The sequence below is a fragment of the Phyllostomus discolor genome, chromosome 9, assembly GCF_004126475.2.
Source record: "Phyllostomus discolor isolate MPI-MPIP mPhyDis1 chromosome 9, mPhyDis1.pri.v3, whole genome shotgun sequence".
Classification (NCBI taxonomy): Eukaryota; Metazoa; Chordata; class Mammalia; order Chiroptera; family Phyllostomidae; genus Phyllostomus; species Phyllostomus discolor.
The window spans coordinates 88,365,955-88,382,638 of NC_040911.2; the positions used below are offsets into that span (position 1 = coordinate 88,365,955).

Genomic DNA, 16,684 nt, shown 5'->3' on the forward strand with positions numbered 1-16,684 from the left:
CTTCTCACCCACCCTTCTGGTCTCAGCTTCTACATCCTTCTTTAACTAAGCTTTTTCCAACCAACCAAGCCTGGTTTAAAAGTTCCTCCTTTATGCCCTGGCTAGTGTGGCTCAGTGGATTGAGCATGGGCTGCGAACCAAAGCATCTCAGGTTCGATTCCCGGTCAGGGCACATGCCTGGGTTTCGGGCCATGGCCCTCAGCAACCACACATTGAAGTTTCTCTCTCCCTCCCTCCCTCCCTTCCCTCTCTAAAAATAAATAAATAAATAAAATCTTAAAAAAAAAAGTTCCTCCTTTATGTCCTCTAAGACTCTGAGCATGCTGCCCCCACCCCGAAGCACTTACCTACCACGTCACTGTATTCGTGGTTTACTTGTGTGTCTGCCCCCCCAGCTGGAGTGAGGTCTGTGGGAACGTTCCACCCCTGCTCCCTCACCCAGGGCCAGGCAGAGGGGCTCACTCAACGAGTGACTGTGTCTAGATTTAAGGCAGTTATTGCCACGAGGCCTGAACTTTACTAGTCTCTTGCCTCCCCGCTTCCAGTCCCTCCAAGTTCCAATCCACCTGCCGCTAGAGTTGTCTTCCTTAGTCAGTGATTTGGGTCCCCTGGGTGCTACAGGACTGAAGTCAGAAGGCGTCCTTCCTTATTCCCACGGGTCTTGCTCCAGCTAGACAAGACCCGCACAGAAGTAAGTAACGACGACAGCCACACAGTAAAGCCTTGGACACTCTTGATGATCCCCTCCCGACTGTACATAAGAAAACAAACCTTCTCTGTCAGCTGATCACCCGAGGTTCTCCACAATCTAGTCCACTTTTCCCACTGAGCTGCTCCCCACTCCAAAGAAAGAATTTCCCACTCCAGTCGGCAGGCGTCTTCCCGGTCCTCCCAGACCTGCTCAGCCTGCTGCGCTTCCATGCCTTTGCGCTGCTCCTGCCGCCAGGCGTGCCCGCCTTTCTCCGCTCCTCCCCTGGACACCACCAGCCACCTGGACCGCGCAGGATGCCCCCTCCTTCAGGAGGCTTCGCTGCCTGTTCTCCCAGCTCTGAGTGCTGACTGGACTCACCTGGACCACTCCACCTGGCACTGGATAAAGAACTAATGTACTGAACTACTCTTTCATGTCTGACCTTCCGGTTTTGTTTCCTTTAGGGTCCAGCATGGGGAGGGAAAAGGCAGCTATGAGGTTGTGAGAGGGAGTCCTAGACTAGGAAGTGAAATGCTGTCTCCCACCTGCCTGCTGATTACATGCATCCGGTCAACAAATACTGACTGGTCACTTTCTCTGTGCCAGGCACCTACCATGTGCACAGCAATGAAGGGTAATTTGAACAATGTTCTCTACAGACTGGCAGCCATGGCTTGGCTCCACTCCCTCTCCACTCTCTCCTTCTAGAGAATGTCAATTGTGTCCAAGTTCCAGCACACGGAGTTTCAAAGAAAAAGGTAGGAAACTTGTTATCAGTTGAGTGTGGACTTCAGCCAGTTAACGCCACAGTCTGTGTAAGACTCCCTGAAAGATGAGAACACTCTGACTCCCTCCCGGCCGCTGAAAGGACTGGATGAACCAACCGGTGAGAACATTATAAAGCACCATTCACATGCTTAGCATTTTAAATTGTATTATTAAGACAACAGTGACCAACAGTATCCACTCACAACTGGTGGAGGAAGAAAACCCTGCTTCACATAGATTCAGAGATTTTAAAAGAAAAAGCTTAAAGTAGAAAAAATCTTTTTCAAGACCATAACCAAATGACTATAATTTTAAAAAAGATTTTATCTATTTTTAGAAAGAGGAGATAGGAGAGAAATATCAGTGTGTGGTTGCCTCTTGTGCACTCCCTACTGAGGACCTGGCCCACAACCCAGGCATGTGCCCAGACTGGGAGTCAAACCCACGACCCTTGGGTTTGCAGGCTGGCGCTCAATCCACTGACCCACACCGGCCAGGACCAAATGACTATAACTTAAGTGAGAACTTTTCAGAGGGAGGTAAGGATCTTTTTTGGTTTTTACTTAAATAGTAAAACTTTTGCAAAGTAAGTGAATAATAAGCCACCCACCTTTGGCTTGGGGAAATCTCTGTTGTTGCACCATTTTATAAAATGCTGTAGTGCAGCTTGCAGGCTGTCTTGATCCGTCTTCTTACAGTACAGTCGGACGTGCTGCTCCGCGAAGATGTCTGGCAGAAGGCACGAGACCTTTGCAAAGGAGAAAAGATTTCACTGTCACCTGGAGTTCACACATGAAAGACAGATTGGTCGTTCCTCAGCTCCATTCTTGATTTATAGTAAAAGCACCACGTTGCTTTGTTATTTTATCCTGATTATAATCCAAAGAAAAGAATTCATGGTAGTTTCCACCTTGCAAAATGCCCTATAATTGTATGTTCAGTTAATAAAAGACTAAAGGTCTGTATTAGAGAATTGTATGTAGACTACAGACTCTCGTGCAAAAGACAGGCAAACAGACACATTGAACCGACAGGACTTCAACCATGCAACACTCCCTTTCCCAGAGACTTAGAATCAGCCTTCAACTAAAGACAGTGCTTTTATTTATTTTCCACAAACAGGGAAAGCGGGCTGTTAACGTGGTCTGGTTTACGTAAAATCAGGCGCACTTTAATTTTAAAGATAAGCTTATTCTATTTTTTTTTTTTTACCATATGAATTGACTTTAGGACCTCGCCTGCATGTGCAATGCAAACGCACTATAAAGATCTGCCAAATGCCACTACAGTGATTTTTTGAACCTTAGTAGTTACCTCATGTTTCGCAATCTTTTCGGCATGGGTGCAGTCAGCCTTAGAATAGAAGTGAGTATGATCCATAGGGTTCTTGTCTTTCATCCCATAGTCCATGTCGACAACCTCAATAAAAGCAAGACATAAATGATCACTTCAATATTCAGTAACCATGAGAATAGAATTCTGGGTTGTGGGGACATCACGAGAAATAGAGCGAAGCTCTCTGAAGGTTCAGAAGAACACCGGTAAATGGGCTTACAGAGGAACAAAAATGGCCCCTGGCCCACAGGGATCTGGTCTTGAAACACGGGCGCGGGGGATTTGCACTTTCCACATTAGTAGGATATACAGTCAATACCTACCACGTAACAGACACCGTGGCAGGCACGAGAGATACAGTAAGGAAACTCGACCTGATCCCAGCCCCACCATGGACCATAGGGCCTAGACTGAGGTTCAACAAACAATTATCCGAGTAATCATTTAACCACATTTATTATAAGAGCTACCAAGATAAAGCAAATGGTGCCATGAACGTTCGTAACCGGGGACCCTAGTGGTCTGGAGCTCCTGGGGCAGAACTGGCGAGTGACTAAATGAGCGGGAACTAGCCAGGCCTAGGAAGGAAAGAACAGGATTCCAGGCAGAAGAAACAGCTCCAGGGCAGAGTGGACTGAAACTGTCCGCTGGCTTTAGTAACACTGGAGTCACCGGTGATCCTGGTAAGAACAATTTTTGTAGAGTGATGGCGACAGAAAAAAAGGTTCGCAAGTAAATAAGAAATGGAAAAAGACTACTTTTCAGAAGTTTGGCTGTTAAGGAGACAGGAGAGGCTTCCAGTTAAGATGGCGGAGCAGGGAAACTGTGCTCGCCTCCTCCCACGGCCGCTTCAAAATTACAGCTAAACCCCAGAGCAACCACTACTGAGAACCACCTGAAGTCCAGCTGAACAGGAGTTCTGTAGCTAAGAATATACAGAAGAAGCCACATTGAGACTGCATTTTTTTTTTAAACTGAAGAAAAAAATAATAAAGAAGACACGAGAGAGAAGTGCGGTACCCAGGAAAGGTTAAGGGAGGGGAGACAGCTAGAGGGTGGTGCTTGTTACCTGCTGAATCCGAGGACAGGCTGTTTACCTGCTGACAGGAAGTCAGAGAGGGGAGAGTCAACTCCACAAGGTTCCACGGGAACAAATAGCTCTACGGCTGCAGAGCCCAACGCAGGAGCCACTAGCCACATACGGCTTTTTAAAGTTCAAATCATTAACTTCAGCTTCCACTTCCCCAAAGCGACCAGAGGTGACCTCTGAATACGGTTTGCTATTCACTTGACCCAGAAAACCCCACAAAATCATGTGCATCAAGAGGTTCAAATCTTCATGTTTGCTTTTAGAGCACTTGTGAAACTGCCCAGGCTATCAAGGGTATGCATATTCGAAAAGCCGCCAAGTGCCTGACAGATGTCACTTTACAGAAGCAATGTTTGCCAATCCATCATTGCAACGGTGGAGTTGGTGGGCGTGCCCAGGCCAAACACTGGGGCCAGACACAGGGTCGGTGGCCCCAAAAAAGCGCTGAGTTTTTGCTGCACATGCTTAGAAACGTGGAGAGCACGGCTGAACTTAAGGGTTTAGAGGCAGACTCCCTGGTCACTGAGCACACCCTGGTGAACAAAGCTCCTGAGACACAGCACAGAACTAAAGAGCTCACGGGCGGATTCATCCGCACGTGCGCTCCCCGCGCCACATGGAGATGATCCTACTGAAAAGAGCAGATTGTTCCCAAACCAGAAGAGGGGGTTGCACAGAAGAAAATGATATCCCAGAAGAAACTGAGGAAACAAAAGCTTATGGCCCGAAAGTAAATTCAGCATAAAATAAATACGAATAAAAATAAAAGCAGAAAAAGAAATCATTAACATCAAATACAACACAAAATTCACTTCTTCAGTTGCAGTAGCCACATTTCAAATGCTCAGCAGCCAGGTGTGGCTACTGCCTAGCAAAACAAATAGTGCAGAGAAATGGAACGTTCCCATCACCAGAACGTTCTGTTGGAGAGCCGCGATCTACATCACAGGCAGGATGACTTTCGATAGGAAGGGAGACGGTTCCCCACTGCGCCAGAGGGAAGGCCGAACACAGCGGCAGAGGGAGTCAGGCTTTCTGATTTGATAGCGTGGGGTGGGGTCCTACCTCACGGCCTACATTTTATCTCTGAAGTGGGAGTTGCAGTGGGGCAGTCACCGAGGGTGAATACGGCTGGGGCTGGGGAGCAGTGTTGGAGGTCTGAGAGGAGTGAAGTGGTGTGAAAGTCATTACGGAGCCTGGAGAACTGCGCTAAGCCTGCTAGGAAAATGCAGAGGGCCCAGCTAAGGCTGGTGACCGTGAACTGTCAGCCTTCTGCCAGACAGATGCAAAGACAGACCCGGGAGTTGAGGTCAACAGCAGAAAATGACTGGATTAACGGAACACAGAATCTAAGTCAGACGGGAAGAGAAATGAAGACAGAAGGCTGTGGGCGAGCTGGAAGGGAGGAGACAATCAACGGGAGGTGCTCATGAGCTAAGAACAAGCACACGAGAAAGGGGTTTGTGGACAGAGCAGGAATGCTGACAGAAGTGGCTTTCAGAGGGCCGGTACTTCTGAGAGCCAATAAGGTTCGGAGTGTAACATGCTGAGCGCTGGCTGAGGTCCCTGGGGATGAGCCTGGAGGGATCAGAGTTGGTTGGCCACGTGGCCTGTGAAGGATGATGGCAGGAACTGCAGCGGACAGCAAGACTTCAACAAGAGGGCAGCAGGCGTTTGAGGGTGCCAGTCTCAGAGGAGCAGGGACCTTGCACAGGGTCTTGGCATGGGAGGTACTTGCGAACACGAGGTCTGATGAATGGGAAGGTGCCCTAACCCTGAGGAATGTGCTTTTCCTGAACCAGCTGCAGGGAGACCACGTTCTCAGAGGACGGCCAGGCTGCAACCAAGACAGAGCTATTCAGTCAGGAGGCTGACGCGACAGTGGAGTTTGCTGATTACGGAGTGAAAATGCCCAAGGGTTTCACGGACAGGGTTGGCAGAGAGGGAGACTGGAAATAAGGGGCAGAAACGTAGTAATGTGGCAATGACGGTCCAGGAAAGAACCAACGATAGGAGGAGCTTATCCTGGGAGTGGTGACCGAAGAAAACCAGAATGTGAGCTCTGGTGGCTCTGCTGCCAGCAGCCTGTGAGAGACAGGTGCATGTCAGGGATTCAGCTGCGGCGCAGGAGTGACAGCAGGAATCCACGGCACACAGCCAGCCCTCCCACTCTGCGTGGCCTACTGACACTGCACTGGCGGCTGCAGTGAGTGCGCTGCACCCTTTTACCCGGGGGGGGGGGGGGGGGGCAACTGTGCAGCGCTCCCTGCGACCCCATGTGCATATGTTACACATATAAAAATAAAATCATCCTGTATGTACTGCTTTTTCTTCTTTTTCTTTTTTTTTTTAAAGAATTTTATTTATTTATTTTTAGAGAGGGAAAGGAGGGGGGGAGAGAGAGAGAGAGAGATAGAGAGGGAAACATCAATGTGCGGTTGCTGGGGGCTGTGGCCTGCAACCCTGGCATGTGCCCTGACTGGGAATTGAACCTGCGATGCTTTGGTTTGCAGCTCGTGCTCAATCCACTGAGCTACGCCAGCCAGGGCTGTACTGCTTTTTCTTACTTATTACAAATACCTTTCCTTGTTAAAACCTTTTTTCCATTTTTATTTTATTAAGAACAACTTTTAATATTTGCATTATTCTACTGTATTTCATATTGAGAGACATATACATTTTTCCTAATTTCACACTATAATAATGACACAATGAATATATTTGGACTTTTTTTGAAAAATTGATTATCTCCATAAGAAAAATCCCTAGAATGAAATTGCTGAGTTACTTAAAAGTGACACTAGCTTGGTTTCTAATATCAAGTTACATTCCCATTTTCGCATGCCTTTATTATTACAAAGTCTTATACAATTTTTTGTTCTTACGAGTCTGATAGTCAAAACATCTTTCATCACTGTAATCATTTGCCTTTAGGTTAAAAAGCAGGTCATTCTTTTAATGTCTACTGGCCATGTGTACGTCATGTTCTCCTGTGCAAGGACCCTTCAGGAACCTCGGACCCTGTGTCCATTACCAGGGGTGTCCAACCCATGGCCCTTGGGCTGCAATGTGGGCCAGGATGGCTGTGAGTGCAGTCCAACACAAAATCGTAAATTTACTCAAAACCTGTTTTTTGCCCTGGCTGGCGTAGCTCAGTGGATTGAGCACGGGCTGGGAACCAAAGTGTCCCAGGTTCGATTCCCAGCCAGGGTACATTCCTGGGTTGCAGGCCATGACCCCCAGCAACCCCACATTGATGTTCCTCTCTCTCTCTCTCTCCGTCCCTCCCTCCCTCCCTCCCTCTCTCTCTCTCCCCTCCCTAAAAATAAAATAAATAAATAAAATCTTAAAAAAAAAAGAACTGATTTTCTAAAAAAAACAAACAAAAAAAAACCCCTGTTTTTTGCTCATCAGTTTTTGTTAGCGTTTGTGTATTTGATGTGTGGCCCAGAACAACTCCTCTTCTTCCAGTCTGGCCCAGAGATGCCAAAAGGTTGGATACCCCTGCTAGGCAATTGTACTTTGAGAGAAAAACCAAAAGGGAGGTCGGGGAGTGACTAGCAGTACTGCACTGAGTTGAGGGTGACAGAGCCCCCAGTGATGCACTGAGGGCAAAGGCAGACTCGTGAGAGCCAGGGAAACACTCTGGAGAGTGAAGTCTTTTCGAGTCTCAGGAAGTCAGGATGTGAGACCCCTTTACTCTGGGGCGGAACCTCATCTAGTGAAAGAGGAAGCAGCAGCCTGACCTGCAGGTCAATCTGAGGTGCTTTAACCTGCAGCTGAGTGAACAGAGAGTGGGTCCCGGGGCAGTTCACTCACAAGGCCCCTCGGCAAGCGACGGCTGTGGAGAGATTGCCCTTCACTCAAAGATGCGTCAACAAGGAAATAACAAATGAGAGCCTTATAAAAAAAAAAAAAATATATATATATATATATATAGCACAGTCCCAAGATTTCAAAGGAGTAGAACTCTGATTCTTTCTTCCATCTTTCTATATTTTTCAAATTTTCTATAATGCATAATGGGGGGATTTATTCTTTAAAAAACTCTTTACTGAGTATATTATCGGGTGAACTACTTACATCCACGATGATATCTTCGGCCTTCAGTTTGACTTTTAGGTCCATTTCATCCGGTTTGGCCTTAGCGACCTCTCCTGGAAGATTTTTATAGTCTTGCTAGAAAAGACAAGACCCCTCACGTCAGAACTCCAGTTCGTTACCAGTAAGTATTTGTGCCAATGAAGAAGTTCTCTCTCTGAAGATGGCGCTTCAGCCCCAGGTGGCCAGTGGCTAGTGGCCGGACGGCACAGTCCTGCATAGACCTTCCTTCTTTCAGTCACGATTTCCCATCTCTAACTAAGCTAACAGAAAACAGTGTATTACAAAGTGGTGCTATGCAAAGACCCTTTGTGTCTGATTATCCACTAATTTGGGTCCTGCAGGAAACAGGAGAAATGTGCCTATACCATCCTTTCATTGAATCACAATAGAGCGATTTTCATAACAGAACTTCTGCATTTTAAAAAATGTGGCACCAGCCTATTCATAAACAAGAGGAAATAAAGTGTAACCCAAGGAGGCATTAAAAGCAGGGTGTGGTTATCAGCACAGCTCATGTTACTCACTTGCTGGCAGAGAGTAAAGTCTTCCACAAGTAGGAGAGGAAAACAGATACACAAACTAAAAAATACAAGCATCTGCTTTCTGGGAGAACCTGATAAACTGTGAAAGCAGTTAAGTAGCAGCAGGTCCTTAAGGTTTCAATGAAGCTCACGCAAATATCTTAATTTGAGAGTAAGTGGGACGTGGCTTTACTCTCGTGGCTCGCTACCTGGGCTTCCATAGGCATGTAATTTAACCCCTTCCCAAGCCTCGGTTCTTTCCATGTGCAAGACGGACTTAAGAACACTGTATTCATGTAAATGAAATGAAACGAGAATACATGTACAGAGCTTAGAGCAGAACCATGGAATTGAGCCAGGTTAAAGGTATTCTTCGTGGAGGACAGGGGATCTTTCCCCCCTGGGAAGACGCTTGACAACTCAACTTACCCTTTCAAGTCTCTTGCTCTTGTCACTTAGCAGAACCTGACCCACGTACTTGTATAGATTGCGGCGTTCAATTTTCTTTAAAATCTCTCGTGCTGCATTCAGTTGGGGATCAGTAGAGTGTAAAATCTCCAGAAAAATGTTATCTGCCAATTTGATGAAATTTCAGTTATATTAAAATTGAAAAACTATGCAAGATTTATAGACTCACGCCTTGCTGTACCTCTGAAGTGATTTCAAGCAGTTTACAAGTGTAGGCACACTATGATGATCACACTGTGAAAAAAATTCTTTTTTAAGACTGACGTGATAAACCCTTTGTAAAAACGTTCTAGTCAATGTCTTGGATTGGCTTCAAGGTAATCTAATGAGTGGGAAAGGGTCAACATGAAACAAGACTGAACCAGAGTTGGTGATTTGAGGCTAGGTTGTGGATGTATTAGTATTACGGTTGTTGTTTTTTTTTTTAAAGATTATTTATTTATTTATGTATTTTTAGAGAGGGAAGGGAGAGAGATAGAGAGAGAGAAACATCAATGTGGACTTCCGGCAAGATGGAGGAATAGGTGGACGCACCGTGCCTCCTCGCACAACCAAGATTAGAAAACCAATAATTTACAACAATAATTTACTATCAGAATAACACCCAGATCCGGCAGAGGATTTATCTGAATGGAAGTCGGGCAGCCAAGAAGTTGAAGTAGACTCGTTCATCCGGACTGGTAGGAGAAGACGAGTCAGCGGGCGCGGGGCTGGCTCGGGTCGGCGGCGCGCGGAGGTCGGGGGAAGGTTTGGCGCGAAATCGGCGCAAAAGCCATCCGGGGCGCATAAGAAGGCAGCGGTGATCCCTGAGTACGCAAGCTGCGGCTGGCAGACCCAGAGCGGCAGCGACTGTGGACCAGGGCAGAGCTCGCGGCCCAGAAGCCCAGACAAGGGTCTGAGTCCAGGGGAACGGAACTACCGCCATTGTTTTCTCCCGCCCCGCCCCCACATATAACGTCACAATCTAGCGACTGGAGTGCCCATCCCCGGTGAGCACCTAAGGCTCTGCCCCCCACCGTAACAAGAGCAACCAGACCGAAAAAAAAAAAAAAAGGAGAGACAGGGGGAAAAAAAACCCAAAAAACAAAAACCAAAAAACTATGTTTTCAACAGAGCAGATCAGTCCCCCAGGACTCATCCTTTTGAGTGACCAAGAACTAGCCAATCTATCAGATGCGCAGTTCAAAACACTGGTGATCAGAAAGCTCACAGAACTGGTTGATTTTGGACGAAATTTAGATGAAAGAATGCAGATTACCATAAAACAGATGCAGGAAGACACGCGGAGGAGAGCCAATAGTGAAAGGAAGGAATATGAGTCTCAAAACAATACAGTGGACCAGAAGGAAGATAGAATCAACCAAGCAGGAAAGCATGATGAAATAAGAATTCAAAAAATTGAGGAAAAGATTAAGAGCATCCAAGACACCTTTAAATGTTCCAATATCCGAATTATAGGGGTACCAGAAGCGGAAGGGGAAAAGCAGATTGAGCACATATTTGAACAAATAATAAAGGAGAACTTCCCCAATCTGGCAAAGGGAACAGTCTTCCAAGAAATCCAAGAAGCTCAGAGAGCCCCAAAGAAGTTGGACCCAAGAAGAAACACACCAAGGCACATCATAATTACATTAGCCAAGGTAAAAACGAAGGAGAGAATCCTAGAAGCAGCAAGAGGTAAGGGGACAGTCACCTACAAAGGAGTTCCCATCAGACTGTCAGCTGATTTCTCCAAAGAGACCTTACAGGCAAGAAGGGGCTGGAAAGAAATATTCCAAGTCATGAAAGACAAGGACCTACAACCCAGATTGCTCTATCCAGCAAAACTTTCATTTAGAATGGAAGGGCAGATAAAGTGCTTCTCAGAGAAGGTCAAGTTAAAGGAGTTCATCATCACCAAGCTCTTATTTTATGAAATGCTAAAGGGACTTATCTAAGAAAAGAAGATAAAGAAAAGACATGTATAGTAAAAGGACAGCAAACTCACAAATATTAACAACCACACCTAAAGCAAAACCAAAAGAAACTAAGTAAACAATTAGAACAGGAACAGAACCACAGAAATGGAGGGCACATGGAGGGTTAGCAGCAGGGGGGTGGGAGGAGGAGAGAGGGGGAAAAGGTATAGAGAATAAGTAGCATAGAATGTAGGTTGAAAATAGATAGGGGGAGGGCAAGAATAGTATGGGAAATGTAGAAACTAAAGAACTCATAAGTATGACACATGGACATGAACTAAAGGGGGAAATGTGGGTGGGAGGGGGGTACAGGGTGGAGGGGAGAGAAGGGGGGAAATGGGACAACTGTAATAGCATAATCAATAAAATAAAAAAAAAAAAAAAAAAGAAACATCAATGTGTGGTTGCTGGGGGTTATGGCCTGCAACCCAGGCATGCACCCTGGCTGGGAATCGAACCTGGGACACTTTGGTTCCCAGCCCGCGCTCCATCCACTGAGCTACGCCAGCCAGGGCTATAAAATCTTAAACAACAAAAAAAAAAACTTAAAAAAGAAAGAAGTTTTAAGTAGATGATCTCTAAGGTCCTTTTAAATTTAACATTCTATGATTCCAATTTAATTTAAGAGATGTGAGGGTGGGAGCTTGCAGGAGAAGGGAGAAAAGGGGGAAGGCCCACCTATTGCTTAGGAATATTAAGGGATAAAGACCAAGGTAAGAAAATGGTTACCTAAGACAGTGGTCTTAACATTTGCAATGCTTAAAATAGCCACATCCAGATAAGCTGAAACATTCATCAGAAATAAGAATTCAGGAAGCAGAGAGAGAACAGATAAACAAACTGTGGCACATTCATATGATGGCTGTTACTCAGCAAATAAAAAGGAGTACAATATGGATGAATCTCAAACAGATAAAATGGAGTGAAACAGCTTTATATGGAAGAGTAAACTGTGCATGATTCCAATTATAGGAAAGTCTACAGAAGACGGTGATCGCTTCCAGGGGTGAAGTAGGGCAGGAACTGACTGGCAAGGGGCATGAGGTAACTTTCTCAGAAGACAATGTTCTGTGTCTTGCATTTCTCAAAATGCAGTAGACGTACACTTAGGATTTATGTATTAATATAAATTGCATGTAAATTTTAGATCAAAAGAAAAATCCATTAATTAGTGAAATTTAGCTAATCAGCATGCCAAAGAATTAAAGTGTACTGATAACAGCAATTTATTTTAAAATTAAAATAAATTCATAGATGGATATAGAAATGATAAGTGATTGATAAAGCAAGTTCAGTAAATGCTAGATTTAGGTGGTGAGTATATAGGTGTTCACTATAAAATGTGAAAAATCATTCTAAAAAATTAAAAAATAAGCAGAGATTTTTAAAATAAAGAGAAGGTGCGTTGCCTTTTGGAAAAGCAGGACAGGTAATGAAGGCTCACATGGTCCTATTCCTTCAAGGTCATGTAGTCAAGGACAATATGGATTATGTGACTGCCAGGAATAAAATGCAAGAAGAGTGAGATTATCTCTGTCTCAAATGCTGGAAGTGGGAAAGGCCTTATGTTTGTTCTCCTAATCTCTGGTGACCTAATACTTTGTCTGGGATTCTTGACATCACTACAATATGGCCAGTGGAGTCTTCTCACTGAACAAGTTGAACGCCAGTCTGCATGTTGTAGAACCTTCACAGTGAGCAAGAGCTAAGTCCAGTCACTCACGGTCTCATTAAAATGTCTATTTCATGGACGGTCAGATAACCCAAAAGTCTGTAAAATCCAGAATTCTTTCCACCACCAGATAGGTTAAATATAATAAAATGATATAGGATAAATTGTTAGAATTGATAATGGCTTCCAATGAAGACTGAGGATGGATTTAAAAGGTACTTTTAAAAAAATCCTCACCCAAGGACGTGTTTATTGATTTTAGAGAGAGAGGAATGCTGATGTGAGACAGAAACATCAATTGGTTGACTCGTGTATGTGCCTCAGTTGGGGAGAGAGCCCGTACCCTAGGGATGTGCCCTGACCAGGAATCAAACCTGCAGCCTTCTGGTGTACAGGGACGATGCCCCAACCAACTGAGCCATCCAGCCAAGGTAGCATGACTTTTTAAAACAAAGCATCAGCTGTTTCATTTTGAACAAAAGTTAAAAATAATTCTCCCCAGCTTGCTCAAATTGTTTTATAACCTCTTCTTCTATTCCTATCAACGTAACAAAGGAAGAGTAGTTTATCTACTATGATGTGATTAAAACAAAACAAACAATTTAGAAATATGGGGCCCAGCACAAATAATGTCCCTTTTTTATTACAAACTCTTTTGTTACAAAATCATAAGCATGTAATTCTGTAACATGACAATATCACATTCAAACACACCACATGACATGTTAGGTGAAATGTTCAAATTAAAACTACAAATTATGACACCTATATTATTGCCCTACCAACCACACTCAAGCAGGTGTTACTTCCACCAGGCCCTGTACATTATCTCCTGTGAGTAACTCTGTCCTCAATGCAACCTAGATCAGTTAACAATCAAGAAGCAAACTCACCTGTCACATTATAAACCTTAAATATTGATATACTGTGTTCTCAATATAAAAATACATTTAATATGGGAAATCAATATTTCACTTCTAATTTTTGGTTTAGTTATGATTGGAAAATAACTAAAAAGTTATAAGGGTAGGTCCTGGCCAGGTAAGCTCAGTTGATTAGAGTGTCATCTTGATACTTCAAGGTTGTGGGTTCAATCCCTGGCCAGGGCACATACTAGAATCAACCAATGAATGCATAAATAAGTGGAATTAAAAACCCAATGTTCTTCTCTCTTTCTCTTCCCCTTCCTCTCTCTAAAACAAACAATAAAATAAACAAACAAATCTTTTTTAAAAAGCTACAAGTGTTGGCCCTGACTGGTGCAGCTCAGTGGATTGAGCACAGGCTGTGAACTGAAGGGTCACCAGTTCGATTCCCAGTCAGGGCACATGTCTGGGTTGCAGGCCAGGTCCCCAGTGGGGGCCTGGTGAGAGGCAACCACACAATGATGTTTCTCTCCCTCTCTTTCTCCCTCCCTTCCCCTCTCTCTATTAATAAATAAATAAAATCTTTAAAAAAGTTACAAGTATAAGAGGGACTCTATAAATTGACTTCATGTACATTTTTAAAGAACAACATATAGTCTTAAGAATTACGATTTTTCTGTATTATGTTTCTTTTGATGTCAAAAGAAATGAATGGCAAATCTGTCCATTCAACATTAAAAATTTGGGCTTATTTTTGTATGTTATGCCCCCTCCCCAACCTTACCATTTCATTTTCTTCGTAATTCGTTTTTATTGTATTTTACAAAAGCACTGATCTGCGAGGGGTTGGAAATGAAGAATGTGGGTTCTTCAAAGACAGGGTGAGAGAAACTGGTTTAGATTTCACTGCAGCAGTGAGCTGCAGACAGAACGGAGAAGGGCTGGAGCAGCAGCAGCACCCCGACAGGAAGCTGATGTGGAGTGACGCTGGCTGCCTGTCTGAGGCCGCTCAGCTTCTGTTGCTTTTGTTCGTTTTCAGAACCTCCAGCCATCCCACTGATTCCATGAGCTCTGTGACTGCTGTCTCATTTCATTCTTAGTTAAACAGTCAGTTCCATGATTTGCAAGGCAGAGCTCTGGCTGGTATGTACCTTTTGGTCTGCATCTTTTGCTCTGCTGATCTGTATCTCTCAGCCGACACTTTCCCACATCAAAGAACCAGCTGTGACACCTTCACCTTCCTTCCTCCTCCCCACAGCGGCAGATTTTGTTTCTGCTGAAGTGTGCAGAAATGTTCCTGGCTTCCTCTGTTGTTGTTGCAACAACAACAACAACAAAACACATTAAAGGGGTGGATCAGTTTTGGGGTATCAGTCTGATATTAGTCCACCTACACTAGAAGTTAAATAATCACAAACACTGAGTACTTAGGGCCATGTACTGTACTGGGTGCTAGGCCTCACTCAAGCATCACAACAAAAGTGTATGTTAGGTATCTTTACTCCAATTTTATAGATGAGGAAGTATGGCTCAGGGAGTGAAATAACTTTACCAAGGTTATCTTGTTAGTACAAAGCAGAGACAAAACTCAAATCCAAAAGTATAAAATTCATTGAGAGGCTAAATTCATTGGTATGTTTGAAAAATAACCCATCTGCAATCGAGGGACAGCTTACACTTCATCTGAGAAGGACCAGCTATGTTCCCTTCTAGGTCTTACCTGTTAGCTTAGTGAAGGCTTCCATGTCATCAATGGCTGTGGAAATGCGGTATTTTTTCCCTCCAGCTCCTATAATCTCTACGTAGGGGTCTGCTTCCAGGAGAGCATCTGTAATCCTAAAGATCATTCAATAAAAATTTATGTTTATGAGAAAATTGAAATGGGTACTACTTTAGGCCTTGCTTAAAGTTGAGAAAGTCTCCCCAGTGTAAGGAAATAAACTCTCGAGACACGGTGTTCTACAGATACCTGTTCCTCGATCGTACGAAACACGTGCATGGTGATTTGTGGGCTGCCTGCCACGTGCACTGTGTCCCAGACACTAGGTCCAGGCTTTAGTACCACTGTCTTATTTAATCTTTCCAACGGTAACACAGACAGGCTCAATTTTACAGGTGCAGGAATGAAGCAGATTTTTATTTTACCAAGTCAGGAAGAAGCAGTATCAGGCTTTGTATCTTGATCTAACTGTCCAAATTAAAAACAAACTAACAAAACAACAAAAATCTCCTATCCCCAAGTAACAACCATACAAATGGGAGAATGTATTCTAACTAGTCTGCTCATGATAAAAAGAAAAAGGTCAATTTCTTCAATACAAATGTGAAGATGCAAGGCTTACACTAAATCAATTTAAGGGCATTTTATTTTTTATTATATTTTTCCTCCTGTTTTCTTTTTTTTAATATATTTTATTGATTATGCTATTATAGTTGTCCCATTTCCCCCCTTCACTCCCCTCCACCCCGCACACCCTCTCCCACCCACATTCCCCCCGTTTAGTTCATGCCCATGTGTCCTAAGTTCTTTAGCGTCTACATTTCCCATGCTATTCTTGCCTACCCCCTATTTTCTACCTACCATTTTTGCTACTTATTCTCTGTACCTTTTTCCCCTCTCTCCTCCTCCCACTCCCGTTGCTAGCCCTCCATGTGATCTCCGTTTCTGTGGTTCTGTTCCTGTTCTAGTTGTTTGCTTAGTTTGTTTTTGTTTTAGGTGTAGTTGTTAATATGTGAGTTTGCTGTCATTTTACTATACATGTTTTTTTTATCTTCTTTTTCTTAGATAAGTCCCTTGAACATTTCATACAATAATGGCTTGGTGATGATGAACTCCTTTAACTTGACCTTATCTGAGAAGCACTTGATCTGTCCTTCCATGCTAAATGAAGGCTTTGCTGGACAGAGCAATCTTGGATGGAGGTCCTTGCCTTTCATGACTTGGAATACTTCTTTCCAGCCCCTCCTTGCCTGTAAGGTCTCTTTTGAGAAATCAGCTGACAGTCTGATGGGAACTCCTTTGTAGGTGACTGTCTCATTGTCTCTTGCTGCTTCTAGGATTCTCTCCTTCATTTTTTTCTTTTTTTTTCTCCTTCATTTTCACCTCAGCTAATGTAATGATGATGTGCCTTGGTGTGTTCCTTCTTGGGTCCAACTTCTTTGGGACTCTCTGAGCTTCCTGGACTTCCTGGAAGTCTGTTTCCTTTGCCAG

General features: G+C 44.1%; 1 protein-coding gene across 1 annotated transcript in view; it reads right to left on the minus strand.

Annotated features, from left to right (window-relative positions):
- The window catches only part of SAMHD1 (SAM and HD domain containing deoxynucleoside triphosphate triphosphohydrolase 1), a 51,122-nt gene that overhangs the window by 3,408 nt on the left and 31,030 nt on the right, over nt 1-16,684 (minus strand). Inside the window, exons 11-15 of the mRNA XM_028524040.2 lie at nt 15,194-15,309; nt 8,939-9,081; nt 7,968-8,063; nt 2,774-2,878; nt 2,070-2,207 (exon numbers count right to left, since the gene is read on the minus strand). Coding sequence (XP_028379841.1) covers nt 2,070-2,207; nt 2,774-2,878; nt 7,968-8,063; nt 8,939-9,081; nt 15,194-15,309 — 598 coding nt within the window. The remainder of the gene's footprint in view (nt 1-2,069; nt 2,208-2,773; nt 2,879-7,967; nt 8,064-8,938; nt 9,082-15,193; nt 15,310-16,684) is intronic.